This window comes from Aquarana catesbeiana, linkage group LG02, assembly GCF_042186555.1.
Source record: "Aquarana catesbeiana isolate 2022-GZ linkage group LG02, ASM4218655v1, whole genome shotgun sequence".
NCBI classification, from domain to species: Eukaryota; Metazoa; Chordata; class Amphibia; order Anura; family Ranidae; genus Aquarana; species Aquarana catesbeiana.
Window position 1 is genome coordinate 195,694,392 of NC_133325.1, and position 22,892 is coordinate 195,717,283.

The window sequence follows — 22,892 nt, forward strand, 5'->3', positions numbered from 1 at the left end:
AGAATATACATACCTGTTTGGAAATTGAAGTTGGATGTTTGAAGCACTGGACTTTTTGAAATAATCTCACTAACCTCACTTCGGCTTTTATTAGTATTTTGGAAATTCTTCCTACTTCCTGTTCTAATGACATTTTCTGTGTCAGAGTTCCACAAGCACAGAAACTAGAGGTGAATAAATAGACAATACAATTGTAGCCCTCTGAGACTAATCTGATGAATTAACTATTGATGTTACCACTTTGACACCCCCCCCCAATCAATAAAACAAGCATCACCAAATAAAGTATGAACTGTAGATCTAATAATATCAAACAGTCCAAACCAGAGTAAAGTAACACATTTAATGAACAAGAGCATACAATAACCCCTAACACTATACAAAGACCTTCTTTGGTACAGATGTTTGTGGACAATAAGGCAAAGAATGACCGGGCCCGGGCTTCACCAGATGCTAAGATCAGCTTAAACTGTAATGGGATCACAAGGGATGCAATGATGGCAGCCAAGCAATATGGTACCAATCCCTCTGGAAATGCCACCATCAGACCCCTGGAGTGACCCAACTATGTCCAACCCTACCTGCAAAAGTTTATTGTACACACTTTAAGCAAACTCCAATAACTGAATGAGGCTGGGATGGTAAAGTCTGTGGAGGTGGATATTGGAAGAAAGAGGGAAAAATAATTTACCCCACAGAAGAGGAAAGAGGATTTGGTTTTGCCAATTTGGTTGGGGCACTTATGATGGGGCACAATTGATGGAGCTCAATGGTCTTCCCCTGCTTAAAGTCTGAAGGACAACTGTAGCAAAGGTAACAGGAGGGATTTAATTCATTAAATCAAACCAGTAGCAGGGCTATAATAAGTTCAGGAAGGGAGGGGAGTTAACAAAAGCAATACTGAGTCAGAAATGCAGTTCTGGATATATGAGGTAGTAGCCTTGATGATGGACTCAATAGGCTAGAAAACTCTCAATGGGTGATGAGATGAGGCAGTGAATGGGAATGGGTTATCAACTCTCTCACCAAACACCTGCGCTTCAGTTGACGGTACTGATGGCAGAGGGGCCCCTCATGGACTGATGCAACGACTCTGGCAAATCCACTTGGCATTTCTGGAACAGCTGGGAGCAGACTGGCCACCCCACTCTGTGCTTCTGGAACAGATGAGGATAGACTGGCAAACAGACATCAGTAATCTCAGCACTCTGTCCCAAATACCTGTCTCTTTCCCCAGTTCCGAACCTTCCCGGCAGTTAAAACTGACCTCTTCCCCTCCTCTCCAGTTACTGGAACCCTGAAGTTTTATTTTTCCTAACAAAGTGCAGTTCCAAATAAAGGTGATGGAACTACACATCCTATGATCCTTTTCTTCAGCACATTCTCCCCACTGGCACCTGATCTGGGCCAATTAGGAAGGAGCAATGAAAGTCAATAGGAACACAATGGATGGACATACTGGAACTTGCTGTCCCACAACAGTTTGGTGTAGTTCAGTCAAACATTACCTACAGAAACCTTGTGCCAGTACCTGGCTACACAATGTATAGAGGTTGTAACCCTTTTTTATTATTTCACCAAAGGGTGAAAAGATAAGTGAATCACGGGCCTTGAATCCTGATAACCCAAGTATAGTTTGGTGCTGCCAGTAAGGCAGGCCATATAATTTTAATTTATTATCTTTCAACCAGCGGGTTGCATCTCAAATCAAATCAAATCAAATCTGGCTCTGGTTTTAATGCTATGCGAGCAACATAGGACAGACGTTTGGCTAGGATGCCTTTATTGCTTCTGGTGGATTTCCTGATTAAAGCCTCTTCTGGCGGTTTTCTTCTTTTACAGCATTTGTCTGTGTTAATTTATATTTTTGTATTACTTTTTTGCTTATCATCATGTCACACTGATGTGGAATTTCCCTCAGTTTTGAAGTGTTTGTGTTCATGAAATTTTGAACACTTTGAAGTTTTTACGACATTTACACTTCTACTGATGGTTACCTTGTTTGTGTTTTGCTATATAATTCTGTATCCCTTTTGAGATTCACTGTACCCCACAAGTTAACCTTCCTTTGCGCGAGAATCTCATTTTGTACCTTTTAAAAAATTTTTTTAGATGCTTCAAATTCTGGGCCATTCTATTCCACAGTTCATATGGAGTTTTCTCAGTTGATTTTCCTGGTAGTTGATTTTGGAGATAGCATGCGGTCATAATTGTCACCTCCCAGTATGTGATTAGCATATCTGCATCAAACAGCATGGTTCTTCCACTCTCACATAGAGTACAGCTCATTCTTTCTGCAACTCTGTTTTGTTATGGGTTGTATGGTACAGTAGTTTGAAATATTATGCCATGCTTTCTGAAAATCGCCTGAGTGTTATCACCCATATATTCAGTTCCATTGTCTGTGCGCAATACACTCAGCATTTTGCCAAATTTGTTGCTTACTTGAGCCAAATACTGTTCAAGTTTCTCTGGTACGTCACCATTGTTGTGTAACACAGGGATCCTCAACCTCTTGAGCTGTGGACCGTTGCTGGTCTGTACCCTGTTTGCAGCTGGGACACACAGGCTGCACTGAAGGAGCTGCAGTGGCAGAGGCTAGGTCCTCCTATCTACATCTCATAGGTGAACCCTGTTGAGTTTAAGGCTCCATTCACACTAACGCATTTTTTTATGTATTTTGCATTTTGCATAAATGAATGGGATTTTTTTAATGTGGGTTCCTATAGAACATGTTCACATCAATGCATTTTTGCACCTCTGTGTTATTGGAAAGGGTCAGGGACTTTTTTTCATGCAAAATGCAGCGTTTTGCATGTAATAGAATTCAATGGACCAGCTTTAAAAATGCAAGTACAGCGTTTTTGCAGCGTTTTTGTGGAGTTTTTACAGTGTTTTGCATTTTTGGCGTTTTTTCTTTTTTTTAGACTGTATACAGTCTAAAACAAACTGTAAAAAAAAAACGCAAAACGCAGCAAAAGCGCAGCAAAAATGCTGTAAAAACGCTGCTCAAAAACGTGGCAAGCACCACAAAAAACACTGCAGAAACACTCAAAAGCAACATGCATAGGTGTGAATCGAGCCTAACTGCACATGTGACGGTTTCCTCATGCTCCTGAATGTTGGAGTCCGTAGCGCTGAGAAAAGACGAGGAGCGCCTTTCACTGTTGAAGTACTTTCACTACTGTCAGAAATTGGCCCTAAATTCTTAAAAAGTGGCAAGTTGCATCTATTGGTGGCAGGGTACAGTGGGAAGCTGCATCTTGTGGCAGGCAATGGTGGCAAGTGACATGCGTGATCTGGTGGCAAGTGACAAGCTGCATATGGTGGCAGCTGACGGTGCAAGTAAAAAAAGATGCATCTGGTGGCAGGCAAAGGTGGCAAGTGACATTCTGTATCTGGTATCTGGTGGCTGGTGACAGTGGCAAGTGACATGCTGTATCTGGTGGCTGGCAACAGTGGCAAATGACAAGTTGCATCTGGTGGCCGGCAACAGTGGCAAGTGACATGCTGCATCTGGTGGCCAGGGATAGTGGCAAGTGACACACTGCAACTGGTGGCTGGTGACGGTGGCAAGTGACAAGCTGCATCTGATGGCTGGTGACGGTGGCAAGTGACATGCTGCATCTGGTGGCAGGTGATGGTGGCAAGTGACATGCTGCATCTGCTGGCAGGCAATGGTGGCAAGTGACACACTGCATCTGGTGGCAGGTGACGGTGACAAGTGACAAGCTGCATTTGGTGGCAGGCGACAGTGGCTGCATCTGGTGGCAGGTGACGGTGGCAAATGACATGCTGCATCTAGTGGCAGGCAATGATGGCAAGTGACACGTTGCATCTGGTGGCAGTGGCAGTGGCAGTGGCAAGTGACATGCTGCATCTGGTGGCAGACGACAGTGGCAAGTGACAAGCTACATCTGGTGGCAGGCGACAGTGGCAAGTGACAAGCTGCATCTGGTGGCAGGTGACGGCAAGTGACAAGCTGCAACTGGGGGCAAGTGATGGTGGCAAGTGACACTCTGCATCTGGTGGCGACAGTGGCAAGCTCAGGGCTCCCACTGATTCTGCATTATGGTGAGTGAAACTATTTCATTACAATGACAATGTGATAATAGAAGTAATGTGCTTCAATAATTGATGATTGATGGACTAAGACCAGCCATTCCCCCCGACAACACCGCCATCAGCAACCCCCCCCCCCCCCCCAGTATACCTGGAGTAAAATCTAAAAAAGTGAAAAGATATCTTCTTTCCTGGAGTCAATTTTTCCATTGGACCGCAAAGATCTGAATTAATTATGTCCAGAGGTTTTTTTAGTTCTGCTGTTACTCTGCTTTGGAAAGGCATTATTGTCATTTTCATTTTATACAGCTGGTGCAGTTCATTGTTTTATAACATGGATTCATTTTTATTGCACTTGCATAATCTTTCTCAGTTAAATTCTTTATTATGTCAAACCTTCTGTGCCCAAGCCGTCTGTGCCATGTGTGAATGCAGTTTGAATGTTTTTCCTCTTTGGCGGTATTAACCACCTCTTTGCAGTTCAGCTGATGCAGTTCATCTGTAATTTTAGCCTTTGCAAGTAAGATATCCCCTTTTGTGATGACACAACTGTCATTTTGGAAGGTCACTACATTTCCTTGTTTTGTGAGCTTCTTCACCGATGAAAGATTAGTTTCATAAGCAGGGACATACAGGACAAGTTTTCCTCTGGTCAAGGTGAATAAAGAAATTTCTGTCATTTGTCATCTGACTTGTGGCTCATAAATCAACACACCATGCCTGCAAAAATGAGGTGCAGCTTTTGGAAAATATTCGTTATCTGAAGCAAAATCAGTTTCTTCCTTTACACTTTTGTCGTTTAGTTTGTTTTTGCATTCTAGCTTTCCAGATTCTGCAATAAATGACCTTGTTTCTTGCACACAGCACATTCATGTGTTTCTTGCTGCATGTTACTGTTTGTATTTCTATTTTTTGTCTTTAACACAGACTGCGACAGAAGCATAGTCACTATTCATGATTTCTGTTTCTGGGCTACATGTAAAAATCAGTGTTTTATTGCTAGAAAATTACTTAGAACCCCCAAACATTATATATTTCTTTTAGCATGAGACCCTAGGAAATAAAATGGCGGTTGTTGAAATTTTTTATGTCACGTGGCATTTTCACAGCAGTTTTTCAAACGTGTTTTTTCGGGCAAAAAAAATTTCATGATTTAAAAAAAATACAAAACACTGAACTTAGCCCAATTTTTTTGTATAATGTGAAAGATTACGTTACTCCAAGTAAATAGATACCTAATATGTAACACATTAAAATTGTGCACGCTTGTTAAATGGCGACAAACTATGATACTTAAAAATCTCCATGGGCAACGCTTTACATTTTTTTTACAGGTTACCAGTTTAGAGTTACAGAGGAGTTCTTTGGCTAGAATTATTTGGCACTGCCAATCAGTGCCACCTATCAGTGCCAATCAGTATCCATCAGTGCTGCCAATCAGTGCCCATCGGTGCTGCCAATCAGTGCCCATCAGTGCACTGAGTGCAGGGATAGGCAGATGAACTCTGCAGCCAGGCACATTGTCCATGGAGGGGGGGGGGGGGGGGTGGCCTGGTGGAGCACAACTGAAATCTGTCAATGTTTATTAATGCCACATGCCAATTTTTAGTATAATAGGTAATCACCACACCACTATTTACAATAAACTACTGGAGGTAAAATAAAAAAGGGTCAGTAAAAGGCTTGCCGCTAAGCACTGTTATGTGTTCCCACATGACAAAAAAAATAAAAAAGTGCAGCCCTAACTTACTAATCAATAACTTAACAATAATAGTGGAACCCTCTAATGTATGGAAATCTCAATAAACTTGAATATTACCACAATACCGGTCTCTGTGATACGCAACTTCACATCTAATTCAAAATGAAAACAAGACATAACAAATGAAACTTAGCAGGGATGGTGGAACCCCCTCTACAGATAATTGCAATACAAATTAACTTCATGTGCAACAACTTTTTAGTTGGGAGGTTCACACCATTATAGCACTTTGGAATTTTTATTTTTTAGATTGTTACACTTAATTTTTGATGTTTTAGTCACTATTATAATGTGAATTATTGCACTTGAAGTTAATTTTCCACCACCCCTGCTAAGCCCATGTATTTATGGACCTTGCTTTGTGCACTGGTGCGCAGTTGTGTTGGAACAGGAAGGGGCCATCCCCAAACTGTTCCCACAAAGTTGGGAGCATGAAATTGTTCAAAATGTATTGGTATACTGACACCTTCCCTGGAACCTAGGGGCCAAGCCCACCCCGGAAAAACAACCCCACGCCATAATCCCCCCACCACCAAATGATTTGGACAGGTGCACAAAGACATGGATGAGGGAGTTTGGGGTGGAGGAACCCGACTGGCCTGCACAGAGTCCTGACCTCAACCCGATAAAGCACCTTTGGAATGAATTAGAGCAAAGACTACGAGCCAGGCCTTCTCATCCAACATCAGTGCCCAACCTCACAAATGCACTTCTGGAAGAAGGGTGTCAGGTACCTGATAGGAGACTGAGTTGATGAGGTCAGTCTCTCTTATCTCCTGACCTAGCCCCACTGAGGATCAGACAGAGGAAGCTGAAGGACAAGAGGGACATGAGTGCCTGATGTGGATGATTCTGGGTCGGCAGCTTGTCAGGGTTCTGGAGACTGGAGTATGCAGCGGTGTGCAGAACTGGAGCAAGAGGAAGCCAGGCAGGCACCCGAGGGTTAACAGAAGCCAGGATCAGAGTCTCAGGAATAGCCAGGGTCATCAGCAGACGGGCAGCGGGGTACCAAATCATAAACAGAACCAGAGTCAGGAATGGAGCCGGGTCAGAAGTGAGCAGCAGCACAGAAACAGGATACACAGCCAAGGTCAAAGAACAAGCCAGGTCAGTAACTAGGAGAGCCCACAGGATCAGATAAAGATACAGGACACAGCTGAAGATCAGTCAGCAAAGGATAGGAGGCTCGACTCCCTTTAAATAGGCCATCTGGCGCCTAGAGGAACTATGCCCACGTTCGCATGCGCACACACGATTGCGGACTCTCACGCGCATGCATGTGCCTGTTCTATGGGAAGCTCTATGCGCTTGCGCACATCTATGTGCCAGACGTCTCACAGGGATTTGCTGACAAAGGGTCAAACATTCCCATAGACACACTCCTAAACCTTGTGGACAACCTTCCCAGAAGAGTTGAAGCTGTTATACCTGCAAAGGGTGGGCCAACTCAATATTCAGCCCTATGGACTAAGATTGGGATGCCATTAAAGTTCATGTGTGTGTAAAGGCAGCCATCCCAATACGTTTGACAATATAATGTGTGTGTGTGTGTATATATATATATATATATATATATATATATATATATACACACGCATGTGTGTTTGAGCTTTGGGGTGCAAAGCGTAATGCAATAGGCTGTGCACCCCTATAGTCAGGAGCCAATCAGTGCAATAGAAGCCAATGGAGCAGACAGTAGCTGAGGTTAAGGACAAGCCGGGGACGGTGCAGATGGAGTTCAGAGAGTGGTCAGTAACTGTTATCAGAATACAGGATAACAGGAACACAGGAGATACAGAAGGCTGAAAGACAAAGCAGCACTGAACCTGAGCACTGGCTGAGTTTAAATAGCCTGGTTGGTGCCAACATATGTCACAGGTTGCGCGAGAGCTTGTGTGCGCGCGCAAATGCCCAATTCCAGTGAGCACAAAAAGGAACCTGTTAACCTGTGCACAGAAGGCCTTTCCTCACACTTTTGCCTTCAGAACCACCTTAAAGCGGTGTTCCAGCTGAAAAAAAAAAAATGTTAAAGTCAGCAGCTACAAACAATGTAGCTGCTGACTTTTAATAAGGACACTTACCTGTCCAGGGAGCACGCAATGTCGGCCGGCCCCCAGAGGACGATCCATCCATCAGATCGGGTACCAGCGCTGCCATTCTATCTAAGGGAAACAGGCAGTGGAGGCTTGCAGCTCCACTGCCCATTTCCTACTGCGCATGCGCGAGTCGCGAGGTGCTTTGTGAATTGGCGGCTGAGTTCTGAGACACACACAGGTCCCAGAAGACAGCACGCCCAGTTTCCCAGAACACCACGTGAGGGATGAAGAGAAGGAACAGCTCCTTGGAGAAGGAAGTGGCAGATTAGGAAGACTGCCTAGCAACAGGCATTTAGGGTAGGTAAAAAAAAAATTTTTTTTCAAATGTTTTTTAAAAATGTTTTAAAAAGCCTGCTTATGTAATTTTTTTTTTTAGGGTGGACCTCCACTTTAACTGCAGACAGGAAACAGCAACTTTATTCAGGGAAAAGACATTGAACATAGCATAGATGCAGCTACAAAGTTATAAACACTGCCATCTACTGGTTCAACAAGTTCAATGTTATCTCACTAGAGCACATGCATGAAAAACCTCCAGAAACCTGCAAGGGGGGCATCAAGGTTTCCACTGCTTAGGGGCCTCCACAGAGTTTAAGCAGACATTGCAAAAAATAAAAATAAAGCTGTTATATGATACACAGTAAAACGTTCCCGGTATGAACAGAACACTTGAATGGTTGTTAGGTTGTTAATAATATTCAACTGCAATATAAGCTAAACTGTCTCTTTAAAGTTGCTTTCACTATTACAATTTTTTTCTTTAGGCACAGCTGGCAAATAGAGTCATTGATGGTATTAAGCTATCCTCAAAAATCAAATATGTATCTGGCCCAGGAGCAAATACTATCTGTAAGTATTGGTTGCAAACAATATATAATAAAAATAAAAATAAATAAAATATATCTATTTTGCCGAGGGGTGTCCAAACTTTTTTCAAAGAGGGCCAGATTTGATGAAGTGAACATGCGTGAGAGCCGACCATTTTGCCTGATATTCTTTGAAACATTAAAATTAAATGCAAATTACAAATATACTGCCCAACAAGAATTCTCTTGCCTTTGTGGCTGTGTGTGGTAAAAGAGTCTAAGAGTCTATATATATATATATATATATATATATATATATATCTCAACAATCCCCTGAGCGCCGCTCAGGACTAAGGATGAGCTTGGGCGTGTTATTTGGATATACCATATGTATTGGCATATAACACGCACCTTCACTTTAAGAGGGAAGTTTAAATTTTAAATAAAAAACTGTGAAGCAAAATAAGGGTCAGTATACATCAATGCAGCCTAATAAGTGCCTATCTGCAGCCTCACTGTTGCCATGAATGCAGCCTCGCCATTGCCATGAATGCAGCCTCACCATTGCCATCAGTGTAGATTGATCCATGCCCATCTGCTGCCTCAGAGGGGACAAGGAGGGGGGCAGGACAAGCGCTGACAGATTACATACAGGAGAATCTCGCCTCCTTCCTGTCCCCTCCAAGGCAGCCAAATTGAATGATCGGCAAATAACACGCACACATGATTTTCACCCGATTTTCAGGGTAAAAAAGTGTGTGTTGTAAATATAAATGCGGTATATATCTTTTGTGGCACCCCAACAAATCCCTGAGTGCTGCGCGGTGCTCAGGGATTCGTTGGGGGCCACAAAAGATTTATATACAAATTACCAGTGGGGCCATATTAAACCGGAACACGGGCCGCAATTGGGTCCAACTTTGGACATGCCTGATTTAGCCTATGATCACCATACAATATGATGTATAAAGTGCAGCAGAAAGTACACAAAGTTTTCAATTAGTCAGAGTCCTATCCACTTTTACTCCAACATGCAATACTAAGAATGTAGCTTCACCACAAAAAAATATTTGTGTGCTCCAGTGTCCACCACCCCACTTCGCTAGCCACTCTCCAGTATTTGTGGGACCTTATCAACTTAAAGGTCCAAAAGTACTTTATTTAGGGTGTGCTACCATCTTCAGGATACACTTGAATCTTTCTCCTTTTCCTTTCTCTCTAGACTTCACTTTCCCTCCAGCCTTTTCTCTATTCCCCCAGATATCAGCAGCCATATCCTCCTCTGCTCAGATTTAAAGGAATATAGACCAAACAAGGGGGATCCCATTGCATAAAACTATTTATTTAAAAAAAAAATTTAAACCAAAAAATCACAAATGCTAACTCACATTATAAAGTGCCTATCACTCGGCACCCAGCTGTGAACACTCAGCAACTAGAGGGAGCGCAATCACTAGAGATTTGATGTGCGTTTCATCCAATCAATTACATCTTCAAGAAGCAGTGTCTCTGTGATTGGTTGCTGATCATAAATGCTTGGCCGTTAACCCTTTCCTTCCTTAATATGCTAACATTAAACTGCCGCCCACATTAAAAAAAGACACAGAATAAGCAAAATAAGCTGAGAAAGGTAATTTGTATATTATTAAAACTATATGAGTACTGGGAGGTAGAAATAAACTGCAAATCTGCCCTCTCCATCTCTTCCAGTGGGCAAGAGTGGAACTTAATCACCATACACAATATAATAACAAATCATAATAAAATGTGAAAACCACAATAAAATATACTAACACAGGAACCATTCAAAGTTTATAAATAAGTGATCTAATCATAATCACAGCTAAAATTAACAATTCCACCCCATATATAGTGCAATATTGATAGTAAGAACAATATAAAGGAAAATATTAAAATCTCATTATAGCTCAAATTGTAATGGATATTGGCTACACATAGCAATAAATTAAAACTTGGATTAAAAGTCTGAAATAAAGCAATTTTAATTGAGACCCAATGGTTCCAGTGTATTTAATTCGTAAATTCATTGGGTCTCATTTTTTGACCCTTCCCTTTTCATATTTAAGCCCCTTCGATTATTCACTATTCTATCTATCCCATAGAAAACAAGCTGGCTAGGATCCTTATACTACTTTAACCTTAAAGGATTTGATATACTATGTTGTTTATAGCCCTTTCTAATATTATTAAAATGTTTATTGATCCTTATCGATAGTCTCCTAGTTATTCGACCCATGTACTGGAGCTGCAACTCCAGGGCATAGGTAACGAATTTACTATGGCAAGATATGAATTTACGAATACTATATTTTCTATGGGTGGATAATGACATGAATTGCCTCTTCTTTTTCTCCTTATCAGACATTGTTTTACATGCCTTGCATCTTCCAGATTTACTAAGGCCCTTCTGATCTAAAAATGTTTCATTTCTTTATGGTGGATCTAAAATATTGTGAACCAGCTTAGTTCTAAGAGCTGGGGCTATCCTATATACAAATTTTGGCTTTGCCCCCAACACTAGAAGTGTACTTTGCTCCCATTGCAACACCTTTATCCTGACTGTTTATCGTACCAAAAATCATTGCTAATTTCAGGACTATTACTATAACTTCAGTATGTTCCTACTTTAGAGCTGATAAGTTGGTTAATGACCATAATATCGTTTCTAGACCATATTTTGTTCTATATTCGTATAAAGTGATTCAACATCTACAGTTGCCAGAATATACTCCCCATTTACTCTCAAATTCTTCAAAATATTAATAAGATCTTTGCTATACTTCAAAAAAGACTTTCCCTTATTTACCAAAGGTTGTAGGTATTAGCTTGAATAGCAAATTGGGTGACAATATGATATCCGGCACCTCATCCATATTGAATTGAAAATAGCAACAACAGGATGATTGGGATTATAACGGTGCCCATAATTGGAAGAAAAACATTTTGTATAAAAAAAAAAGTTTATTCATATAAAATTACAACAATATTGGGTTCAATAAAAATCAGAGTATAGTATATATCGCATTAGTGGTCACTGATGTCCATATATAGGAGACGATCAATATTTCATGTTATATCCCAACATATTTCACCAGCATTGGCTTCTTCAGGGGATTTCTAAGGATCACCAATTTTCATAGAGCTCTAATGAAGATAAGATCATATATCAAATCAATAATTATTCATACAAATACAAAAAAACTAATATTCACATATCATGGCTTATTCTGTCCATTCCCCTAACAAACTTACCCAGAGAGACATAGAAAGAAAGAAAATCACCAAGTCCACAGAAATATGGAGGGGAGGCATTGTGTGATCACAGGGGACACGTGGGGACCAGGCGAAGGGAATACAATGAGCAAAATTACTTCCAACATCACATAGGGTATTGGACACAAACAACATATGTCCAATTTGTGGGCTAACATAGCCTCCACTATACTTAAAAAACTCTGATATACACACGGATAAGTACAGGGGTGCCAGCAGCTAGCTGCGATCACAAATACATGGCGCTATCATACATTGACATCGCTGCCAAAAAAAAAGGGAGATAAATGGTCTTACATGCTGCATCATAACAAAATATATAATCACAAACAAAAACAACCACATCTACATGGAAAAACTTTCAAAAATCGCAGACAGTGTCAGCCAGAACTGGTGCCTCAAGGGATGCGCCTCCAAACCCACATTGAAAAAATCCTCAAATCAGCAGCCAAACATGAAACCATTCAAAATATATACACATCTAGATTACAAATCAGACACTTTATTTTCAATACAGCACCAGTATATAGGTCACAAACACATTACAGCACTGTGGTATATACATACCAGTCATTCATAACTTTACTATTAATGGTCAAATTATTACCTTTTACTTAGCAGCACAAGATCATAATGGTCGCCCCTGCCTTCCAGCTGGTGGTATGCCGGAAATGACAGCCGTATGTATCCCCCACTCGGTCCGCGTCTGCCATCGCAGATGAGATGTGGCTACTGTGCATGCGCCAGTACAGTATTACAGGAGGCCAGTGGAGGGTTCTCAATATTGGCGCATGAACAGTAGCCACATCTCCTCCGCGCTCGGTCGGAGACGTCAGACGCCGACTGAGCTAGGGATACATAAGGTTGGCATTTCGGCATACCACCAGCTGGAAAGCATTTCCAGCATACCACCAGCTGGAAGGCAACAGTGACCATTATGATCTTTTGCTTGGCGGTGTTTGATCGCTGGGTTCTCAGTGTTAGGGCCGATGGGATCTGATGCTGCATCCACCTAGGTAAGTATGATTCTGAAAAGGAAAAAAAAAAGCCATACTTCTCTATTAAGGATTACTATCTAGGGCTTTGATCTTTTTCTCCAACTCTTTCTCCCCTTTTAAGTCTTTTAATATATTTTTCTATCATGCCCTTAAAAACCTCAGTAAACTGTTGTCCCCCTAAAAATTGAACGGTTCCTCAATCCTTAATTTGGTCTCTGTAGTCCTCTCTTCTCTTTTTTTTTTCCTTTCTCTTGGTGTATGTTGCTGAGCCTTGTAGGACTCCTTCCAGCTGCTCTATTCCCAACCCCCCAACCCCCGTTGTGGGGGTCTTTCTTCCCTCTGGGGTCCATCGTTTCTCGTATATTGGTATCCTCTCTGATATCCTCCTTGTGTAAAATATTGCTATCCCCTCTGATTTTCTCCTTGTCTTGGATCTCAGTATTTCCTCTAATTACCACTCTGCTAAAATTTTGAGGACCTTTCTTATAGGGAACTTGTCTAACAGGTTTATCAACCCAATAATTCCCTGTTCTCCTAATTGTTTAATGGTGGATTCCTTAACGGTACATAACTGTTAAATATAGGTACTCTAAAATCCGAAGCTGTCTCCATCATTCTGTGGGATATTTACCCTTCCAGGATCTCTTTTTGTTCTATTTCTTCCTACATTTGTCTACTCGCTAGTACAGTGAAACCTCGGATTGCGAGTAACGCGGTTTACGAGCGTTTCGCAATACAAGCTTTTTTAAAAAATACATCCTGACTTACTTTGCAGGATTCAAGCCAACAGGGTGTGCAGTACCGCATTTGGCCAGAGGTGCAGGGGCGCTGGTGACGCTCGGAGTCACACAGTCTCTGAAGGTCTCCCAGTGATTCTAGAGTGTCTCCGAGTGTTTCCGAGTGTCTTAGGCTCCCCCGCACCTCTGGCCACATGCAGTACTGCATAGACAAGCAGTGGCTGTAGAACGGATTATCTGAGTTTCCATTATTTCCAATGGGGAAACTCACTTTGATACAGGATATGATATATATGATATTACTTTGGATTACAAGAATTCTTCTGGAACAAGTTATGCTCGTAATCCAAGGTATTACTGTATATGTTTCTGGACCTTTAGCCAAATCTGATCTGATTTTTTGTGGTCCTATTTCCCTTTCTACTCATGATTCTTTTGATATCAATCCTCCTTCATCTTCCTGCCATTTGTAAACCTTTTGATTTTTGTAAACAGTGATGTCCCTATTATATTTTTTTATTTTATTTTTCATTGTCTACTTTTGTTAAATGTTCTGGTATTTGTTGCACCCTTTCTTTAAATTTAGAATTTTCATGAACAGGTCCTAGTTATTCCGTTGCACAATGGTTTTATACATAAGGAGAAAGGATATGAACTGCTCCCTTTGGAGGGAGGAATGACAAGTTGTACATGACTCCCTCTACCCTGTCCATGATAAATTCTCTTCCTGCCTCCTTTTTTTCATTCTCAGGTCCATGAGCAGTTTTTCCACTGCATCCTTTCCCTGTGGAACATGGTCAGCTACTATTTCTCTCCCCGCCTAATCCCGCAGCAGAAATGAGTTCTTAGGGCCCTTTCACACCGAACGCAGTTGGATGCATTTTAAACTGCACTCCAACTACATAGACAGCCCAAATCCAAGGTAATCCTATGGGCACAGTTCACGTCATTGTAGTGCAGTTCAGCGCAGTTAAAAAAAAGTAGATAATGCTGCATTTTTTTCGCAATGCAGGTAACGCGTTACGAACGCGCTTCAAATGAACCGCACTGCGCTCCTTTAAGCCAAGAAAGCCAAGCCAAAATGCACTGGAAATGCAGTGCTAAACAAACCACAAAACACATTCAAGCACACGTCAAATGCATGTAAACATGCAGTCAAAAATTAGCAAGTTGTATGCAGTTTCTGGTGTGAATGGGCCCTTACTCTTCCTTCCTGGGCCATGATGGGGTTACATTCATCACCCATCCCACTAACCCGTGGTTACATACATCATCCATCCCACTATCTAGTTGTCTTCCCCTCTGCCTCTTCATCCAGAGTGGAAGCACTCTAATACAGGAAGTGAGTTACTGTCCTGATCACCAGATAAAAACAGAGGAAAATGCCTGAAAACAGAATGCAGCTGCCAAATCTAATGATTGGTAAGATACAATATATTGCATTTTTGTAGGGGTGCACCAAATGGAAATTTTGGTGCAGAAACCAAAACCGAAAATTACAGTTTTTAGTGCAAGAAAAGCTCAAGAAAAATGCTGTCTGCAGTCTCTGACCATCTCTTGTATCATGTCCTCATTCTCTAACCATCCCTTGTATCATGTCCTCAGTCTCTAACCATCTCTTGTATCATGTCCTCAGTCTCTAATCATCTCTTATAATCATGTCCTCAGTCTCTAACCAGCCCTTGTATCATGTCCTCAGTCTCTTACTTAAACTTAAACACACTGCTAATAGTATTAGCAAAATTTCCATTTGGTGCACCTCTAGCAGACATAATACAGGAGATCAATGCAGCTTCCCCAGTGCCTGTCATATGCAGCATACCTGTGCCCATCATATGCAGCCTCACCAGTGCCCGTCATCTGCAGCCTACCTGTGCCCATCATTTGCAGCCTACCTGTGCCCAGCAGCCTCACCAGTGCCCTTCATATGCAGCATACCTGTGCCCATCATATGCAGCCTCACCAGTGCCCATCATCTGCAGCCTACCTGTGCCCATCATTTGCAGCCTACCAGTGCCCAGCAGCCTCACCAGTGCCCTTCATATGCAGCATACCTGTGCCCATCATATGCAGCCTACCTGTGCCGAGCAGCTTCACCAGTGCCCGTGATATGCAGCCTACCTGCGCCTGTCATATGCAGCCTACCTGTGCCCAGCAGCCACACCAGTGTTGTCATATGCAGCCTGTCTGTGCCCAGCAGCCTCACCAGTGCCAGTCATATACAGCCTACCTGTGCTCAGCAGCCTCACCAGTGCCTGTGGATGCAGCCTGCCTGTGCCCAGCAGCCTCACCAGTGCCCATCACATGCAGCCTGCCTGTGCCCAGCAGCCTCACTAGTGCCCATCATATGCAGCCTGCCTGTGCCCAGCAGCCTCACCAGTGCCTGTGGATGCAGCCTACCTGTGCCCAGCAGACTCATCAGTGCCAGTACCTGTACCTAGCAGCCTCACCAGTGCCTGTGAGTGCAACCTGCCTGTGCCCCGATCAGAGCGGCGATCTCTGTGTATCACGGAGCAGATTTGAGTTGCCCGAGCCACAGGAACAATGTCACGCCTCCTGTGATCACGTCACATTGATTCAATGTTCCGCCATTGGATCAGTGTGCCATCCATCACAAGAGGCGGGACATTGTTACTGCAGGCCCTGAAATTCAGCTCCGTGACACACGGAGATAGAAGTAAGGAGAGAAGGAGGGAGTGGAGGACTGGGCGCGCCAGGATGACACTCCCGCAATGGGCAGCACACAGGGCGGACCCCACCCCCTTTTGGTATCAGCTTTTTTTTCTTTCAGCCGATAATTTTCGGCGGCCGAAATTTTGGTGCACCCCTACATTTTGGATTTAGGGTTTAATACTGCTTTAAGACCTAATTCCAGCTATTTGCTAAATTTCGGATGGCATGAAGAAAAGTTAAAATTTTATTTCAGGTTGTTTGTACTGTCTGTGACTCGACTGAAATTTGTCCTCACTTCCCATTTCTCTGATGTAAGAAGTAGGTGGATAAGTTGTCACTAGGGCAGGAAGGCAATGAAATCAATTAAAAGATTGTCAGAAGTTCTAACACTTTCCCCCTGCTATGTTATCTTGTAGGTGATCTTGAAAGCCTATGATCACATTAGTGCTGTTGCATAACTACATTTTTCTGTCTTTTTGTTACATGTGTTGATGTGTTTTTATGCCTCGTGCATTTTTTTGTAGGACGTGACTTTTAAACACAACACCCTGTCAAATCCGGCCATGTATATATGCTTTTCGTGTGGTTTTCGACCCTATTTAAGCCTATGGGGCCAAAAATGCACCAAAGAAGCACCTACACTTGCACTGCACCGCATTGATGTGATGTTACATTGATGTGAATGGGCACCATATAGAATAATGTGATTTACATTGCCATGCATTGCAAGTTTAGCACCCTCTAGTCTGTGCTACTAGAAGTGAGAAGAGGAAAAATATAGCTTGGCCCAGGGATAAACCTGAGTCACTTAATCTTTTTCAGGGTTATTAGAGACCAGGGCTGAATGACTCATCCTGGCAGCTCTCTGGTGTCTTCCCCTGTTTCTGTAATGTCGGAGAACATTCTAGAAAATAGTGGGCAGAAGCTAGGAGGGGTTGCATTGAATATTTAGGGGCCTTTAGTCAATACCCAGGTTGGGGGCCTGGCAGGGAGCCATTAAATAGACATGAGCCATGCCAGCAGGAGAGTCAGGTGGTGGAAGATGGAGGGACCCCTTACCTTATTCTGGAGCTTGGGAGGTTGGCCTGGAAGGGTCCCACCACAGGAGGGATTCAAGCTGCAGAGGCAGCAGACCGAGCATGGGGAAACCGTGAGTAGATCAGCACGGTGCAGAGACAGACAAGGGGAGAGAATGCCAGCTGTAACTGTGTTCTCTTGAAGACAGTGGTGTGCCAATTCTTCATCAAACCTTGGCCTGGGGAGTCTCCATGTGCATGTCAGTCAGGACTGGGAAGAGGAAGGCAGCCAGGCGGACTAGCAATTTCTACAAGAGGTGGAACTGGGACTAGTGGCCACAGGGAAGCAGAAGGTGATGGTATATGCTGCTCACTCCTTATGCATTGCTTTGCCAAAGTAATGGTGAGTTCCTGCCTATAATGGGCTGTTGCTGAACTGGTGATCGACTGTTAGTTCCCTCATGAGTGAGCCAGCATGAGCTATACTAAGAGGAACCAAGTTTGTGCTGGTGGAAGTATTTAGGGAGGAAGTGTCCCTGAAATGTTGTCACACTGGGCATCCCATAATCCCTTACCCCATCCAAATTATCATCCCCTAATAAAACCACAAAAACCAAGCCAAAGACTGATTTCTGTGTCCAGATGAAAGAATGAAATGCTGTGGGACTGGCTGTGCAGCAGCAGGCACAGGAGAAATCGCACTAGTGTGAACGGCACCTTAGAAAGCCTTTCCCTCCTTTCCTGACAGGTAGAGATGAGAAATCAACCTACCAGGCTGATGCTCTGATCCTTCTCCACTCCTTTTAAAACAATAAATAAAGCTTTGCCTGAAATTGGGCTTAAGGTTGGGTACACACTTATTTCCCTGCATCCAATGCGCATACCAGGAAATTGTGACTGGCTCTCTATGGAGCCGGTTCACACATCTCGCAGTGGCTCCGGTGCAAATTTTACAGTAGCCCTGTGTGTCTTTTGGTCCATTTTAGCCCAAAATTTGGGCTGAAATCGGACCTGAACCTGTGAATAGAGACGCACCGGACTCCTGCTGTGAGCTGCTGCGTGTTCTAGTGTAGCTAGTAGCCCAATGGTTGCACAATTGATCTGCTTGGCTACTACAAACCACACTGCAGCATGTTAGAGACTCTGCATAACAAACTTTAAAGTGGTGTTCCGGCCGAAATGATACTTTTTAAATAAAAACACCCCTATAATACACAAGCTTAATGTATTCTAGTAAAGTTAGTCTGTAAACTAAGGCCTGTTTTGTTAGTTTATAGCAGTAGTTTGTTATTTTATAAACTTACAGCAGGCCGTGGCCATCTTACTGATCTGAAGCCAGACTGTATTTCTTCCTGGATCTCATCCTTGCAGATCTCGCACATGCTCAGTGTAGCACAAGCAGTGTAATAGGTTTCAGGTCAGGTTTCCATAGCAACGGCAGTGTCAGAGGAAGTTGCCGCCCCTTCCCAGAAGGCATTGCAAACAGGAAATGATGCGATGGGCTGCGGCCAGGGAGGAGGAAGTGAAAAATGAATACAGCAGATATACAATAAGTGCTGAGAAAAAAAAAATAAAAAAATATCCAATTTGTTTACAGTGCACAGTTTAGTGAGGGATGCTGAAGAGTTGTAAAAGTGGGTGGAACTCCACTTTAATTGTATAACTTGGCTATCTGGATAACATTTGCATAGTTGCCAACATTGCAAAAAAAATATGTGGGACACTTTTTTGGCTGTAGGCGGAGCCGTAGAATAATTAGGGGGCGGAGCATTCGTTTGTAGACGTGGCCTAGCAAAAAAATGACAAGTGCGGCGCGCGAAGCATGGGCGTGGCTTACGCGCAAAAGTGGGCATGGCTTAAATGGCCGTGGCTCAAGAGGGTGTGGTTAGAGTCTGAGATAAATGAGGGATGGAGAGGGAAAGGGGGAGAAGGAAAGGGGGAGAGGGGAATGACGGGACAGCAGCCCCAGATCCTACACAATAGAAATATGTGTATTCTAGAAAGATACTCCAAACACCTGGTGTTAACGCTTCAATCATCCCGGCACCATGGTTGTTATGGTGTCAGGATGATTGAAGCGCATTATTTCTATTATTACATTGTAATATAAAATTAAATCATTCAACTCACCATAATGCCAAATCAGTGGGATCCCTGAGCGTGTCACTAGCCACGTCGCCTGCCACCAGCAGAGTCTGTCCTTGCATCAGGTGCCCCCGGCAGAGTCTGTCCTTGCATGAGGTGCCCCCGCCAGAGTCTGTCCTTGCATCAGGTGCCCCCGCCAGAGTCTGTCCTTGCATCAGGTGCCCCCCGGCAGAGTCTGTCCTTGCATCAGGTGCCCCCGGCAGAGTCTGTCCTTGCATCAGGTGCCCCCGGCAGAGTCTGTCCTTGCATCAGGTGCCCCAGGCAGAGTCTGTATAGACCCCCTCAGTGCAGACCCCCTCCATCAGTGCAGACCCCCTCCATCAGTGCAGATCCCCTGCATCAGTGCAGACCCCCTCCATCAGTGCAGACCCCACCTCTATTAGTGCAGACCCCCCCTCTATTAGTGCAGCCCCCCCTCAGTGCAGCCCCCCCTCTATTAGTGCAGCCCCCTTCTATTAGTGCAGCCCCCCTCTATTAGTGCAGCCCCCCTCAGTGCAGCCCCCCTTCTATTAGTGCAGACCCCCCCTAGGTGCAGACCCCCCCTAGGTGCAGCCCCCCTCAATTAGTGCAGCCCCCCTCTATAAGTGCAGACCCCCCTCAATGCAGCCCCCTCAATTAGTGCAGCCCCCTCAGTGCAGCCCCCCCTCAATTAGTGCAGCCCCCTCAGTGCAGACCCCCCTCAATGCAGCCCCCCCTCACCCCCCGCTCAGTGCAGGTGCGGCCGGCCGGTGTTCTGTTTGCCGAGAAAGTTCCCCTCGGCAAGTATGGACCCCCTGTACTGCGCAGGTGCAGCGCTTGCGCAGTACGGGGCAGGGGAACTTAGTTTTGGCAAGACACGGCGCCGTCACCGTTGTCTTCTCCTTCAGTGGAGAGGGGAGGGGCCGTGCAACCGCTTCATTGGCTGCACGGATCGAGCCCCCTTCCTCTCTCCACTACACAACACACAGGCACTAGGGGGAAGATCAAGCGGCGGCGCCGGCCGCCATTTTGCAGGAGCCAGCTGCTCCAAAACAAAAAAAAAAACATTCCCGATTTTCCTTATGGAAAATCCCGATTCGGGACAGCCTCCATCCGGGACGAGGGTCCCAAAATCGGGATTGTCCCGGGAAAATCGGGACTGTTGGCAACTATGCATTTGATTACTATTTTTGAACTCTGCTTTGAGAATGTGAGTTCCCTGGCTGTCATGTAATTCTGCTGTCTCAATGTTTTAGAAGTCTCTGACTCTGAATATGTATAAGGAAAAGGAATGACATACATGAAACAAATGTAGACCTGGATTTTTGTGGATTGTACTTTGACAAGGATGAGGCAACAATTACATTTTTTATAATAAAAAGTCAGAAAATATTTACATTTCTCCAATTTCAATTCCTAGAGGGGTGGTAGTTAATTTTCTTGAATGAAATAAACATTTTCAGTTATCCTTACTGATTCACTAAATCTACTGTGAGATCAATAGAAAAACATTAGTTCTTCAAGACTTTATAGCTCCACTGGTGATTTTTTTTAAATACATATATAAATGGTGGAAAGGTGGAATACAGTTCACAATGGCTTTGCAATGAACATTTGAATAATACAAATTTAATATGGTGTTTTTTTTGTTTTTTTTTCTTTTGCAGACTTGGCTCCAGGTGGCTCTGATGATTGGGCATATGATCTGGGAATTAAATATTCTTTCACCATCGAGCTTCGGGATAAAGGGGCTTATGGATTTTTGCTTCCTCCAAAGTTGATAAGACCAACATGCAGTGACGCTCTAACTGGGATTAAAATAATATCTGCACATATTGTTAAAAAAATGCTGTAATAGCTAACTACCTGAAATAAATTGCATACAGCCAACATTGGACACATGAACTCTTATAATCTAATATGACTACAAATGCATCAAAATACAATATAGTCTTTTTATTGTATTTACCGTATCTTGTAAATGACTCCCTATTGTTTATTGCATGAATATGCCCCCATAATCTAATAGTACAAAATCCAGCATCATACAGAAATAGGTTTTGGGACTTATTTAAAGAAAGAAAGAAAAGAGGAACAAAGAAACCAGAACAAAGTGTAATAAAGATATTGTCCAAGGCAAGCAATAAGATTTCACTAAATTCTAAAGTGCAGGTTTGAAAATGAATTTGAATCTCTGCCTCCTGTGGAAAACAATTTTACATTCCTTTGCTCTACTCTTTCAATTGACAGGTTGTATATTTGTATCTGTGGCACTTGATGGATTTGAGAATTCATATTGGTAGAGTTTCAGAACTTCAACAACAAGGCTTTCGATGGGGATTCATGAGAACAATATAAAGGTTCTGGGCTGCTTGACTCTTATGCCGCATACACACGAGCGGAATGTCTGACAGAAAAAGTCAGACGGAAGCTTTTTATCGTCTATTCCGATCGTGTGTAAGACTCATTGGACTTTTCTTTTCGAAAATTCTGACGGACCTAGAAATAGAACATGTTCTAAATATTTCTGACGGAACCAATTCCTATCGGGAAACCTGCTCGTCTGTATGCTGTTCCGATGGACCCAAAACGAGGCATGCTCTGAAGCAAGTATGAGACGGAAGCTATTGGCTACTGGCTATTGCACTTCCTTTTTCTAGTCCCGTCGTACGTGTTGTACATCACCGCGTTCTGGATGGTCGGACTTTGGTGTGACCTATGTAGGCAAGACCGCTTGAGCGTTGGAGTTCCGTCAGAGAAACCTTCGGAGTTTATTCCGACGGCAAAACCGGTCGTGTGTACAGGGCATTAGAAGTGCTGGTTCCTCAGACTGATGGCTTGTGTGTGCAATAAGGAGTGCCATGCGTGTAAAGTCATACATGAAAATGCTTCGGTTTCAGACTTTATTGATATTCGGTAAAATAATAGAGCTGACACGTTTGGTGGAATAGATTCCTTCTTCAGAGTTAACAATTAGAGAAAAGAAAATTTGAGGAAATACATTTATGTGCTACATATACAAGATACTTATGTTGGGTTTAAAATTGGTGTGCTAGCAGTAGGATAAAAAAAAAAATAAAATTATATATATAGATAGATATATCTATCTATATATATCTATATATATATAGATATATATAGGTAGATATAGATAGATATATCTATCTATATCTATATATATCTATATAGATATATATAGATATATATATAGATATATAGAGTATCTCACAAAAGGGAGTACACCCCTCACAATTTTCAGATATTTATTTGTAAAAAATTTTAAAAACCATTTATCATTTTCCATATATATATATATATATATATATATATATATATATATATATA

The 22,892-nt window shown here is 42.9% G+C and overlaps 1 protein-coding gene across 3 annotated transcripts in view; it reads left to right on the forward strand.

Moving 5' to 3' along the window:
- CPB2 (carboxypeptidase B2) overlaps positions 1-21,511 on the forward strand; it is a 78,444-nt gene extending 56,933 nt beyond the window's left edge. For all 3 annotated transcript variants that reach the window (XM_073614148.1, XM_073614150.1, XM_073614149.1), the window contains exons 12-13: positions 8,685-8,769; positions 21,215-21,511. In XM_073614148.1, coding sequence (XP_073470249.1) covers positions 8,685-8,769; positions 21,215-21,402 — 273 coding nt within the window. In that variant the 3' untranslated portion in view covers positions 21,403-21,511. The remainder of the gene's footprint in view (positions 1-8,684; positions 8,770-21,214) is intronic.
- Positions 21,512-22,892: the final 1,381 nt, after the last annotated feature.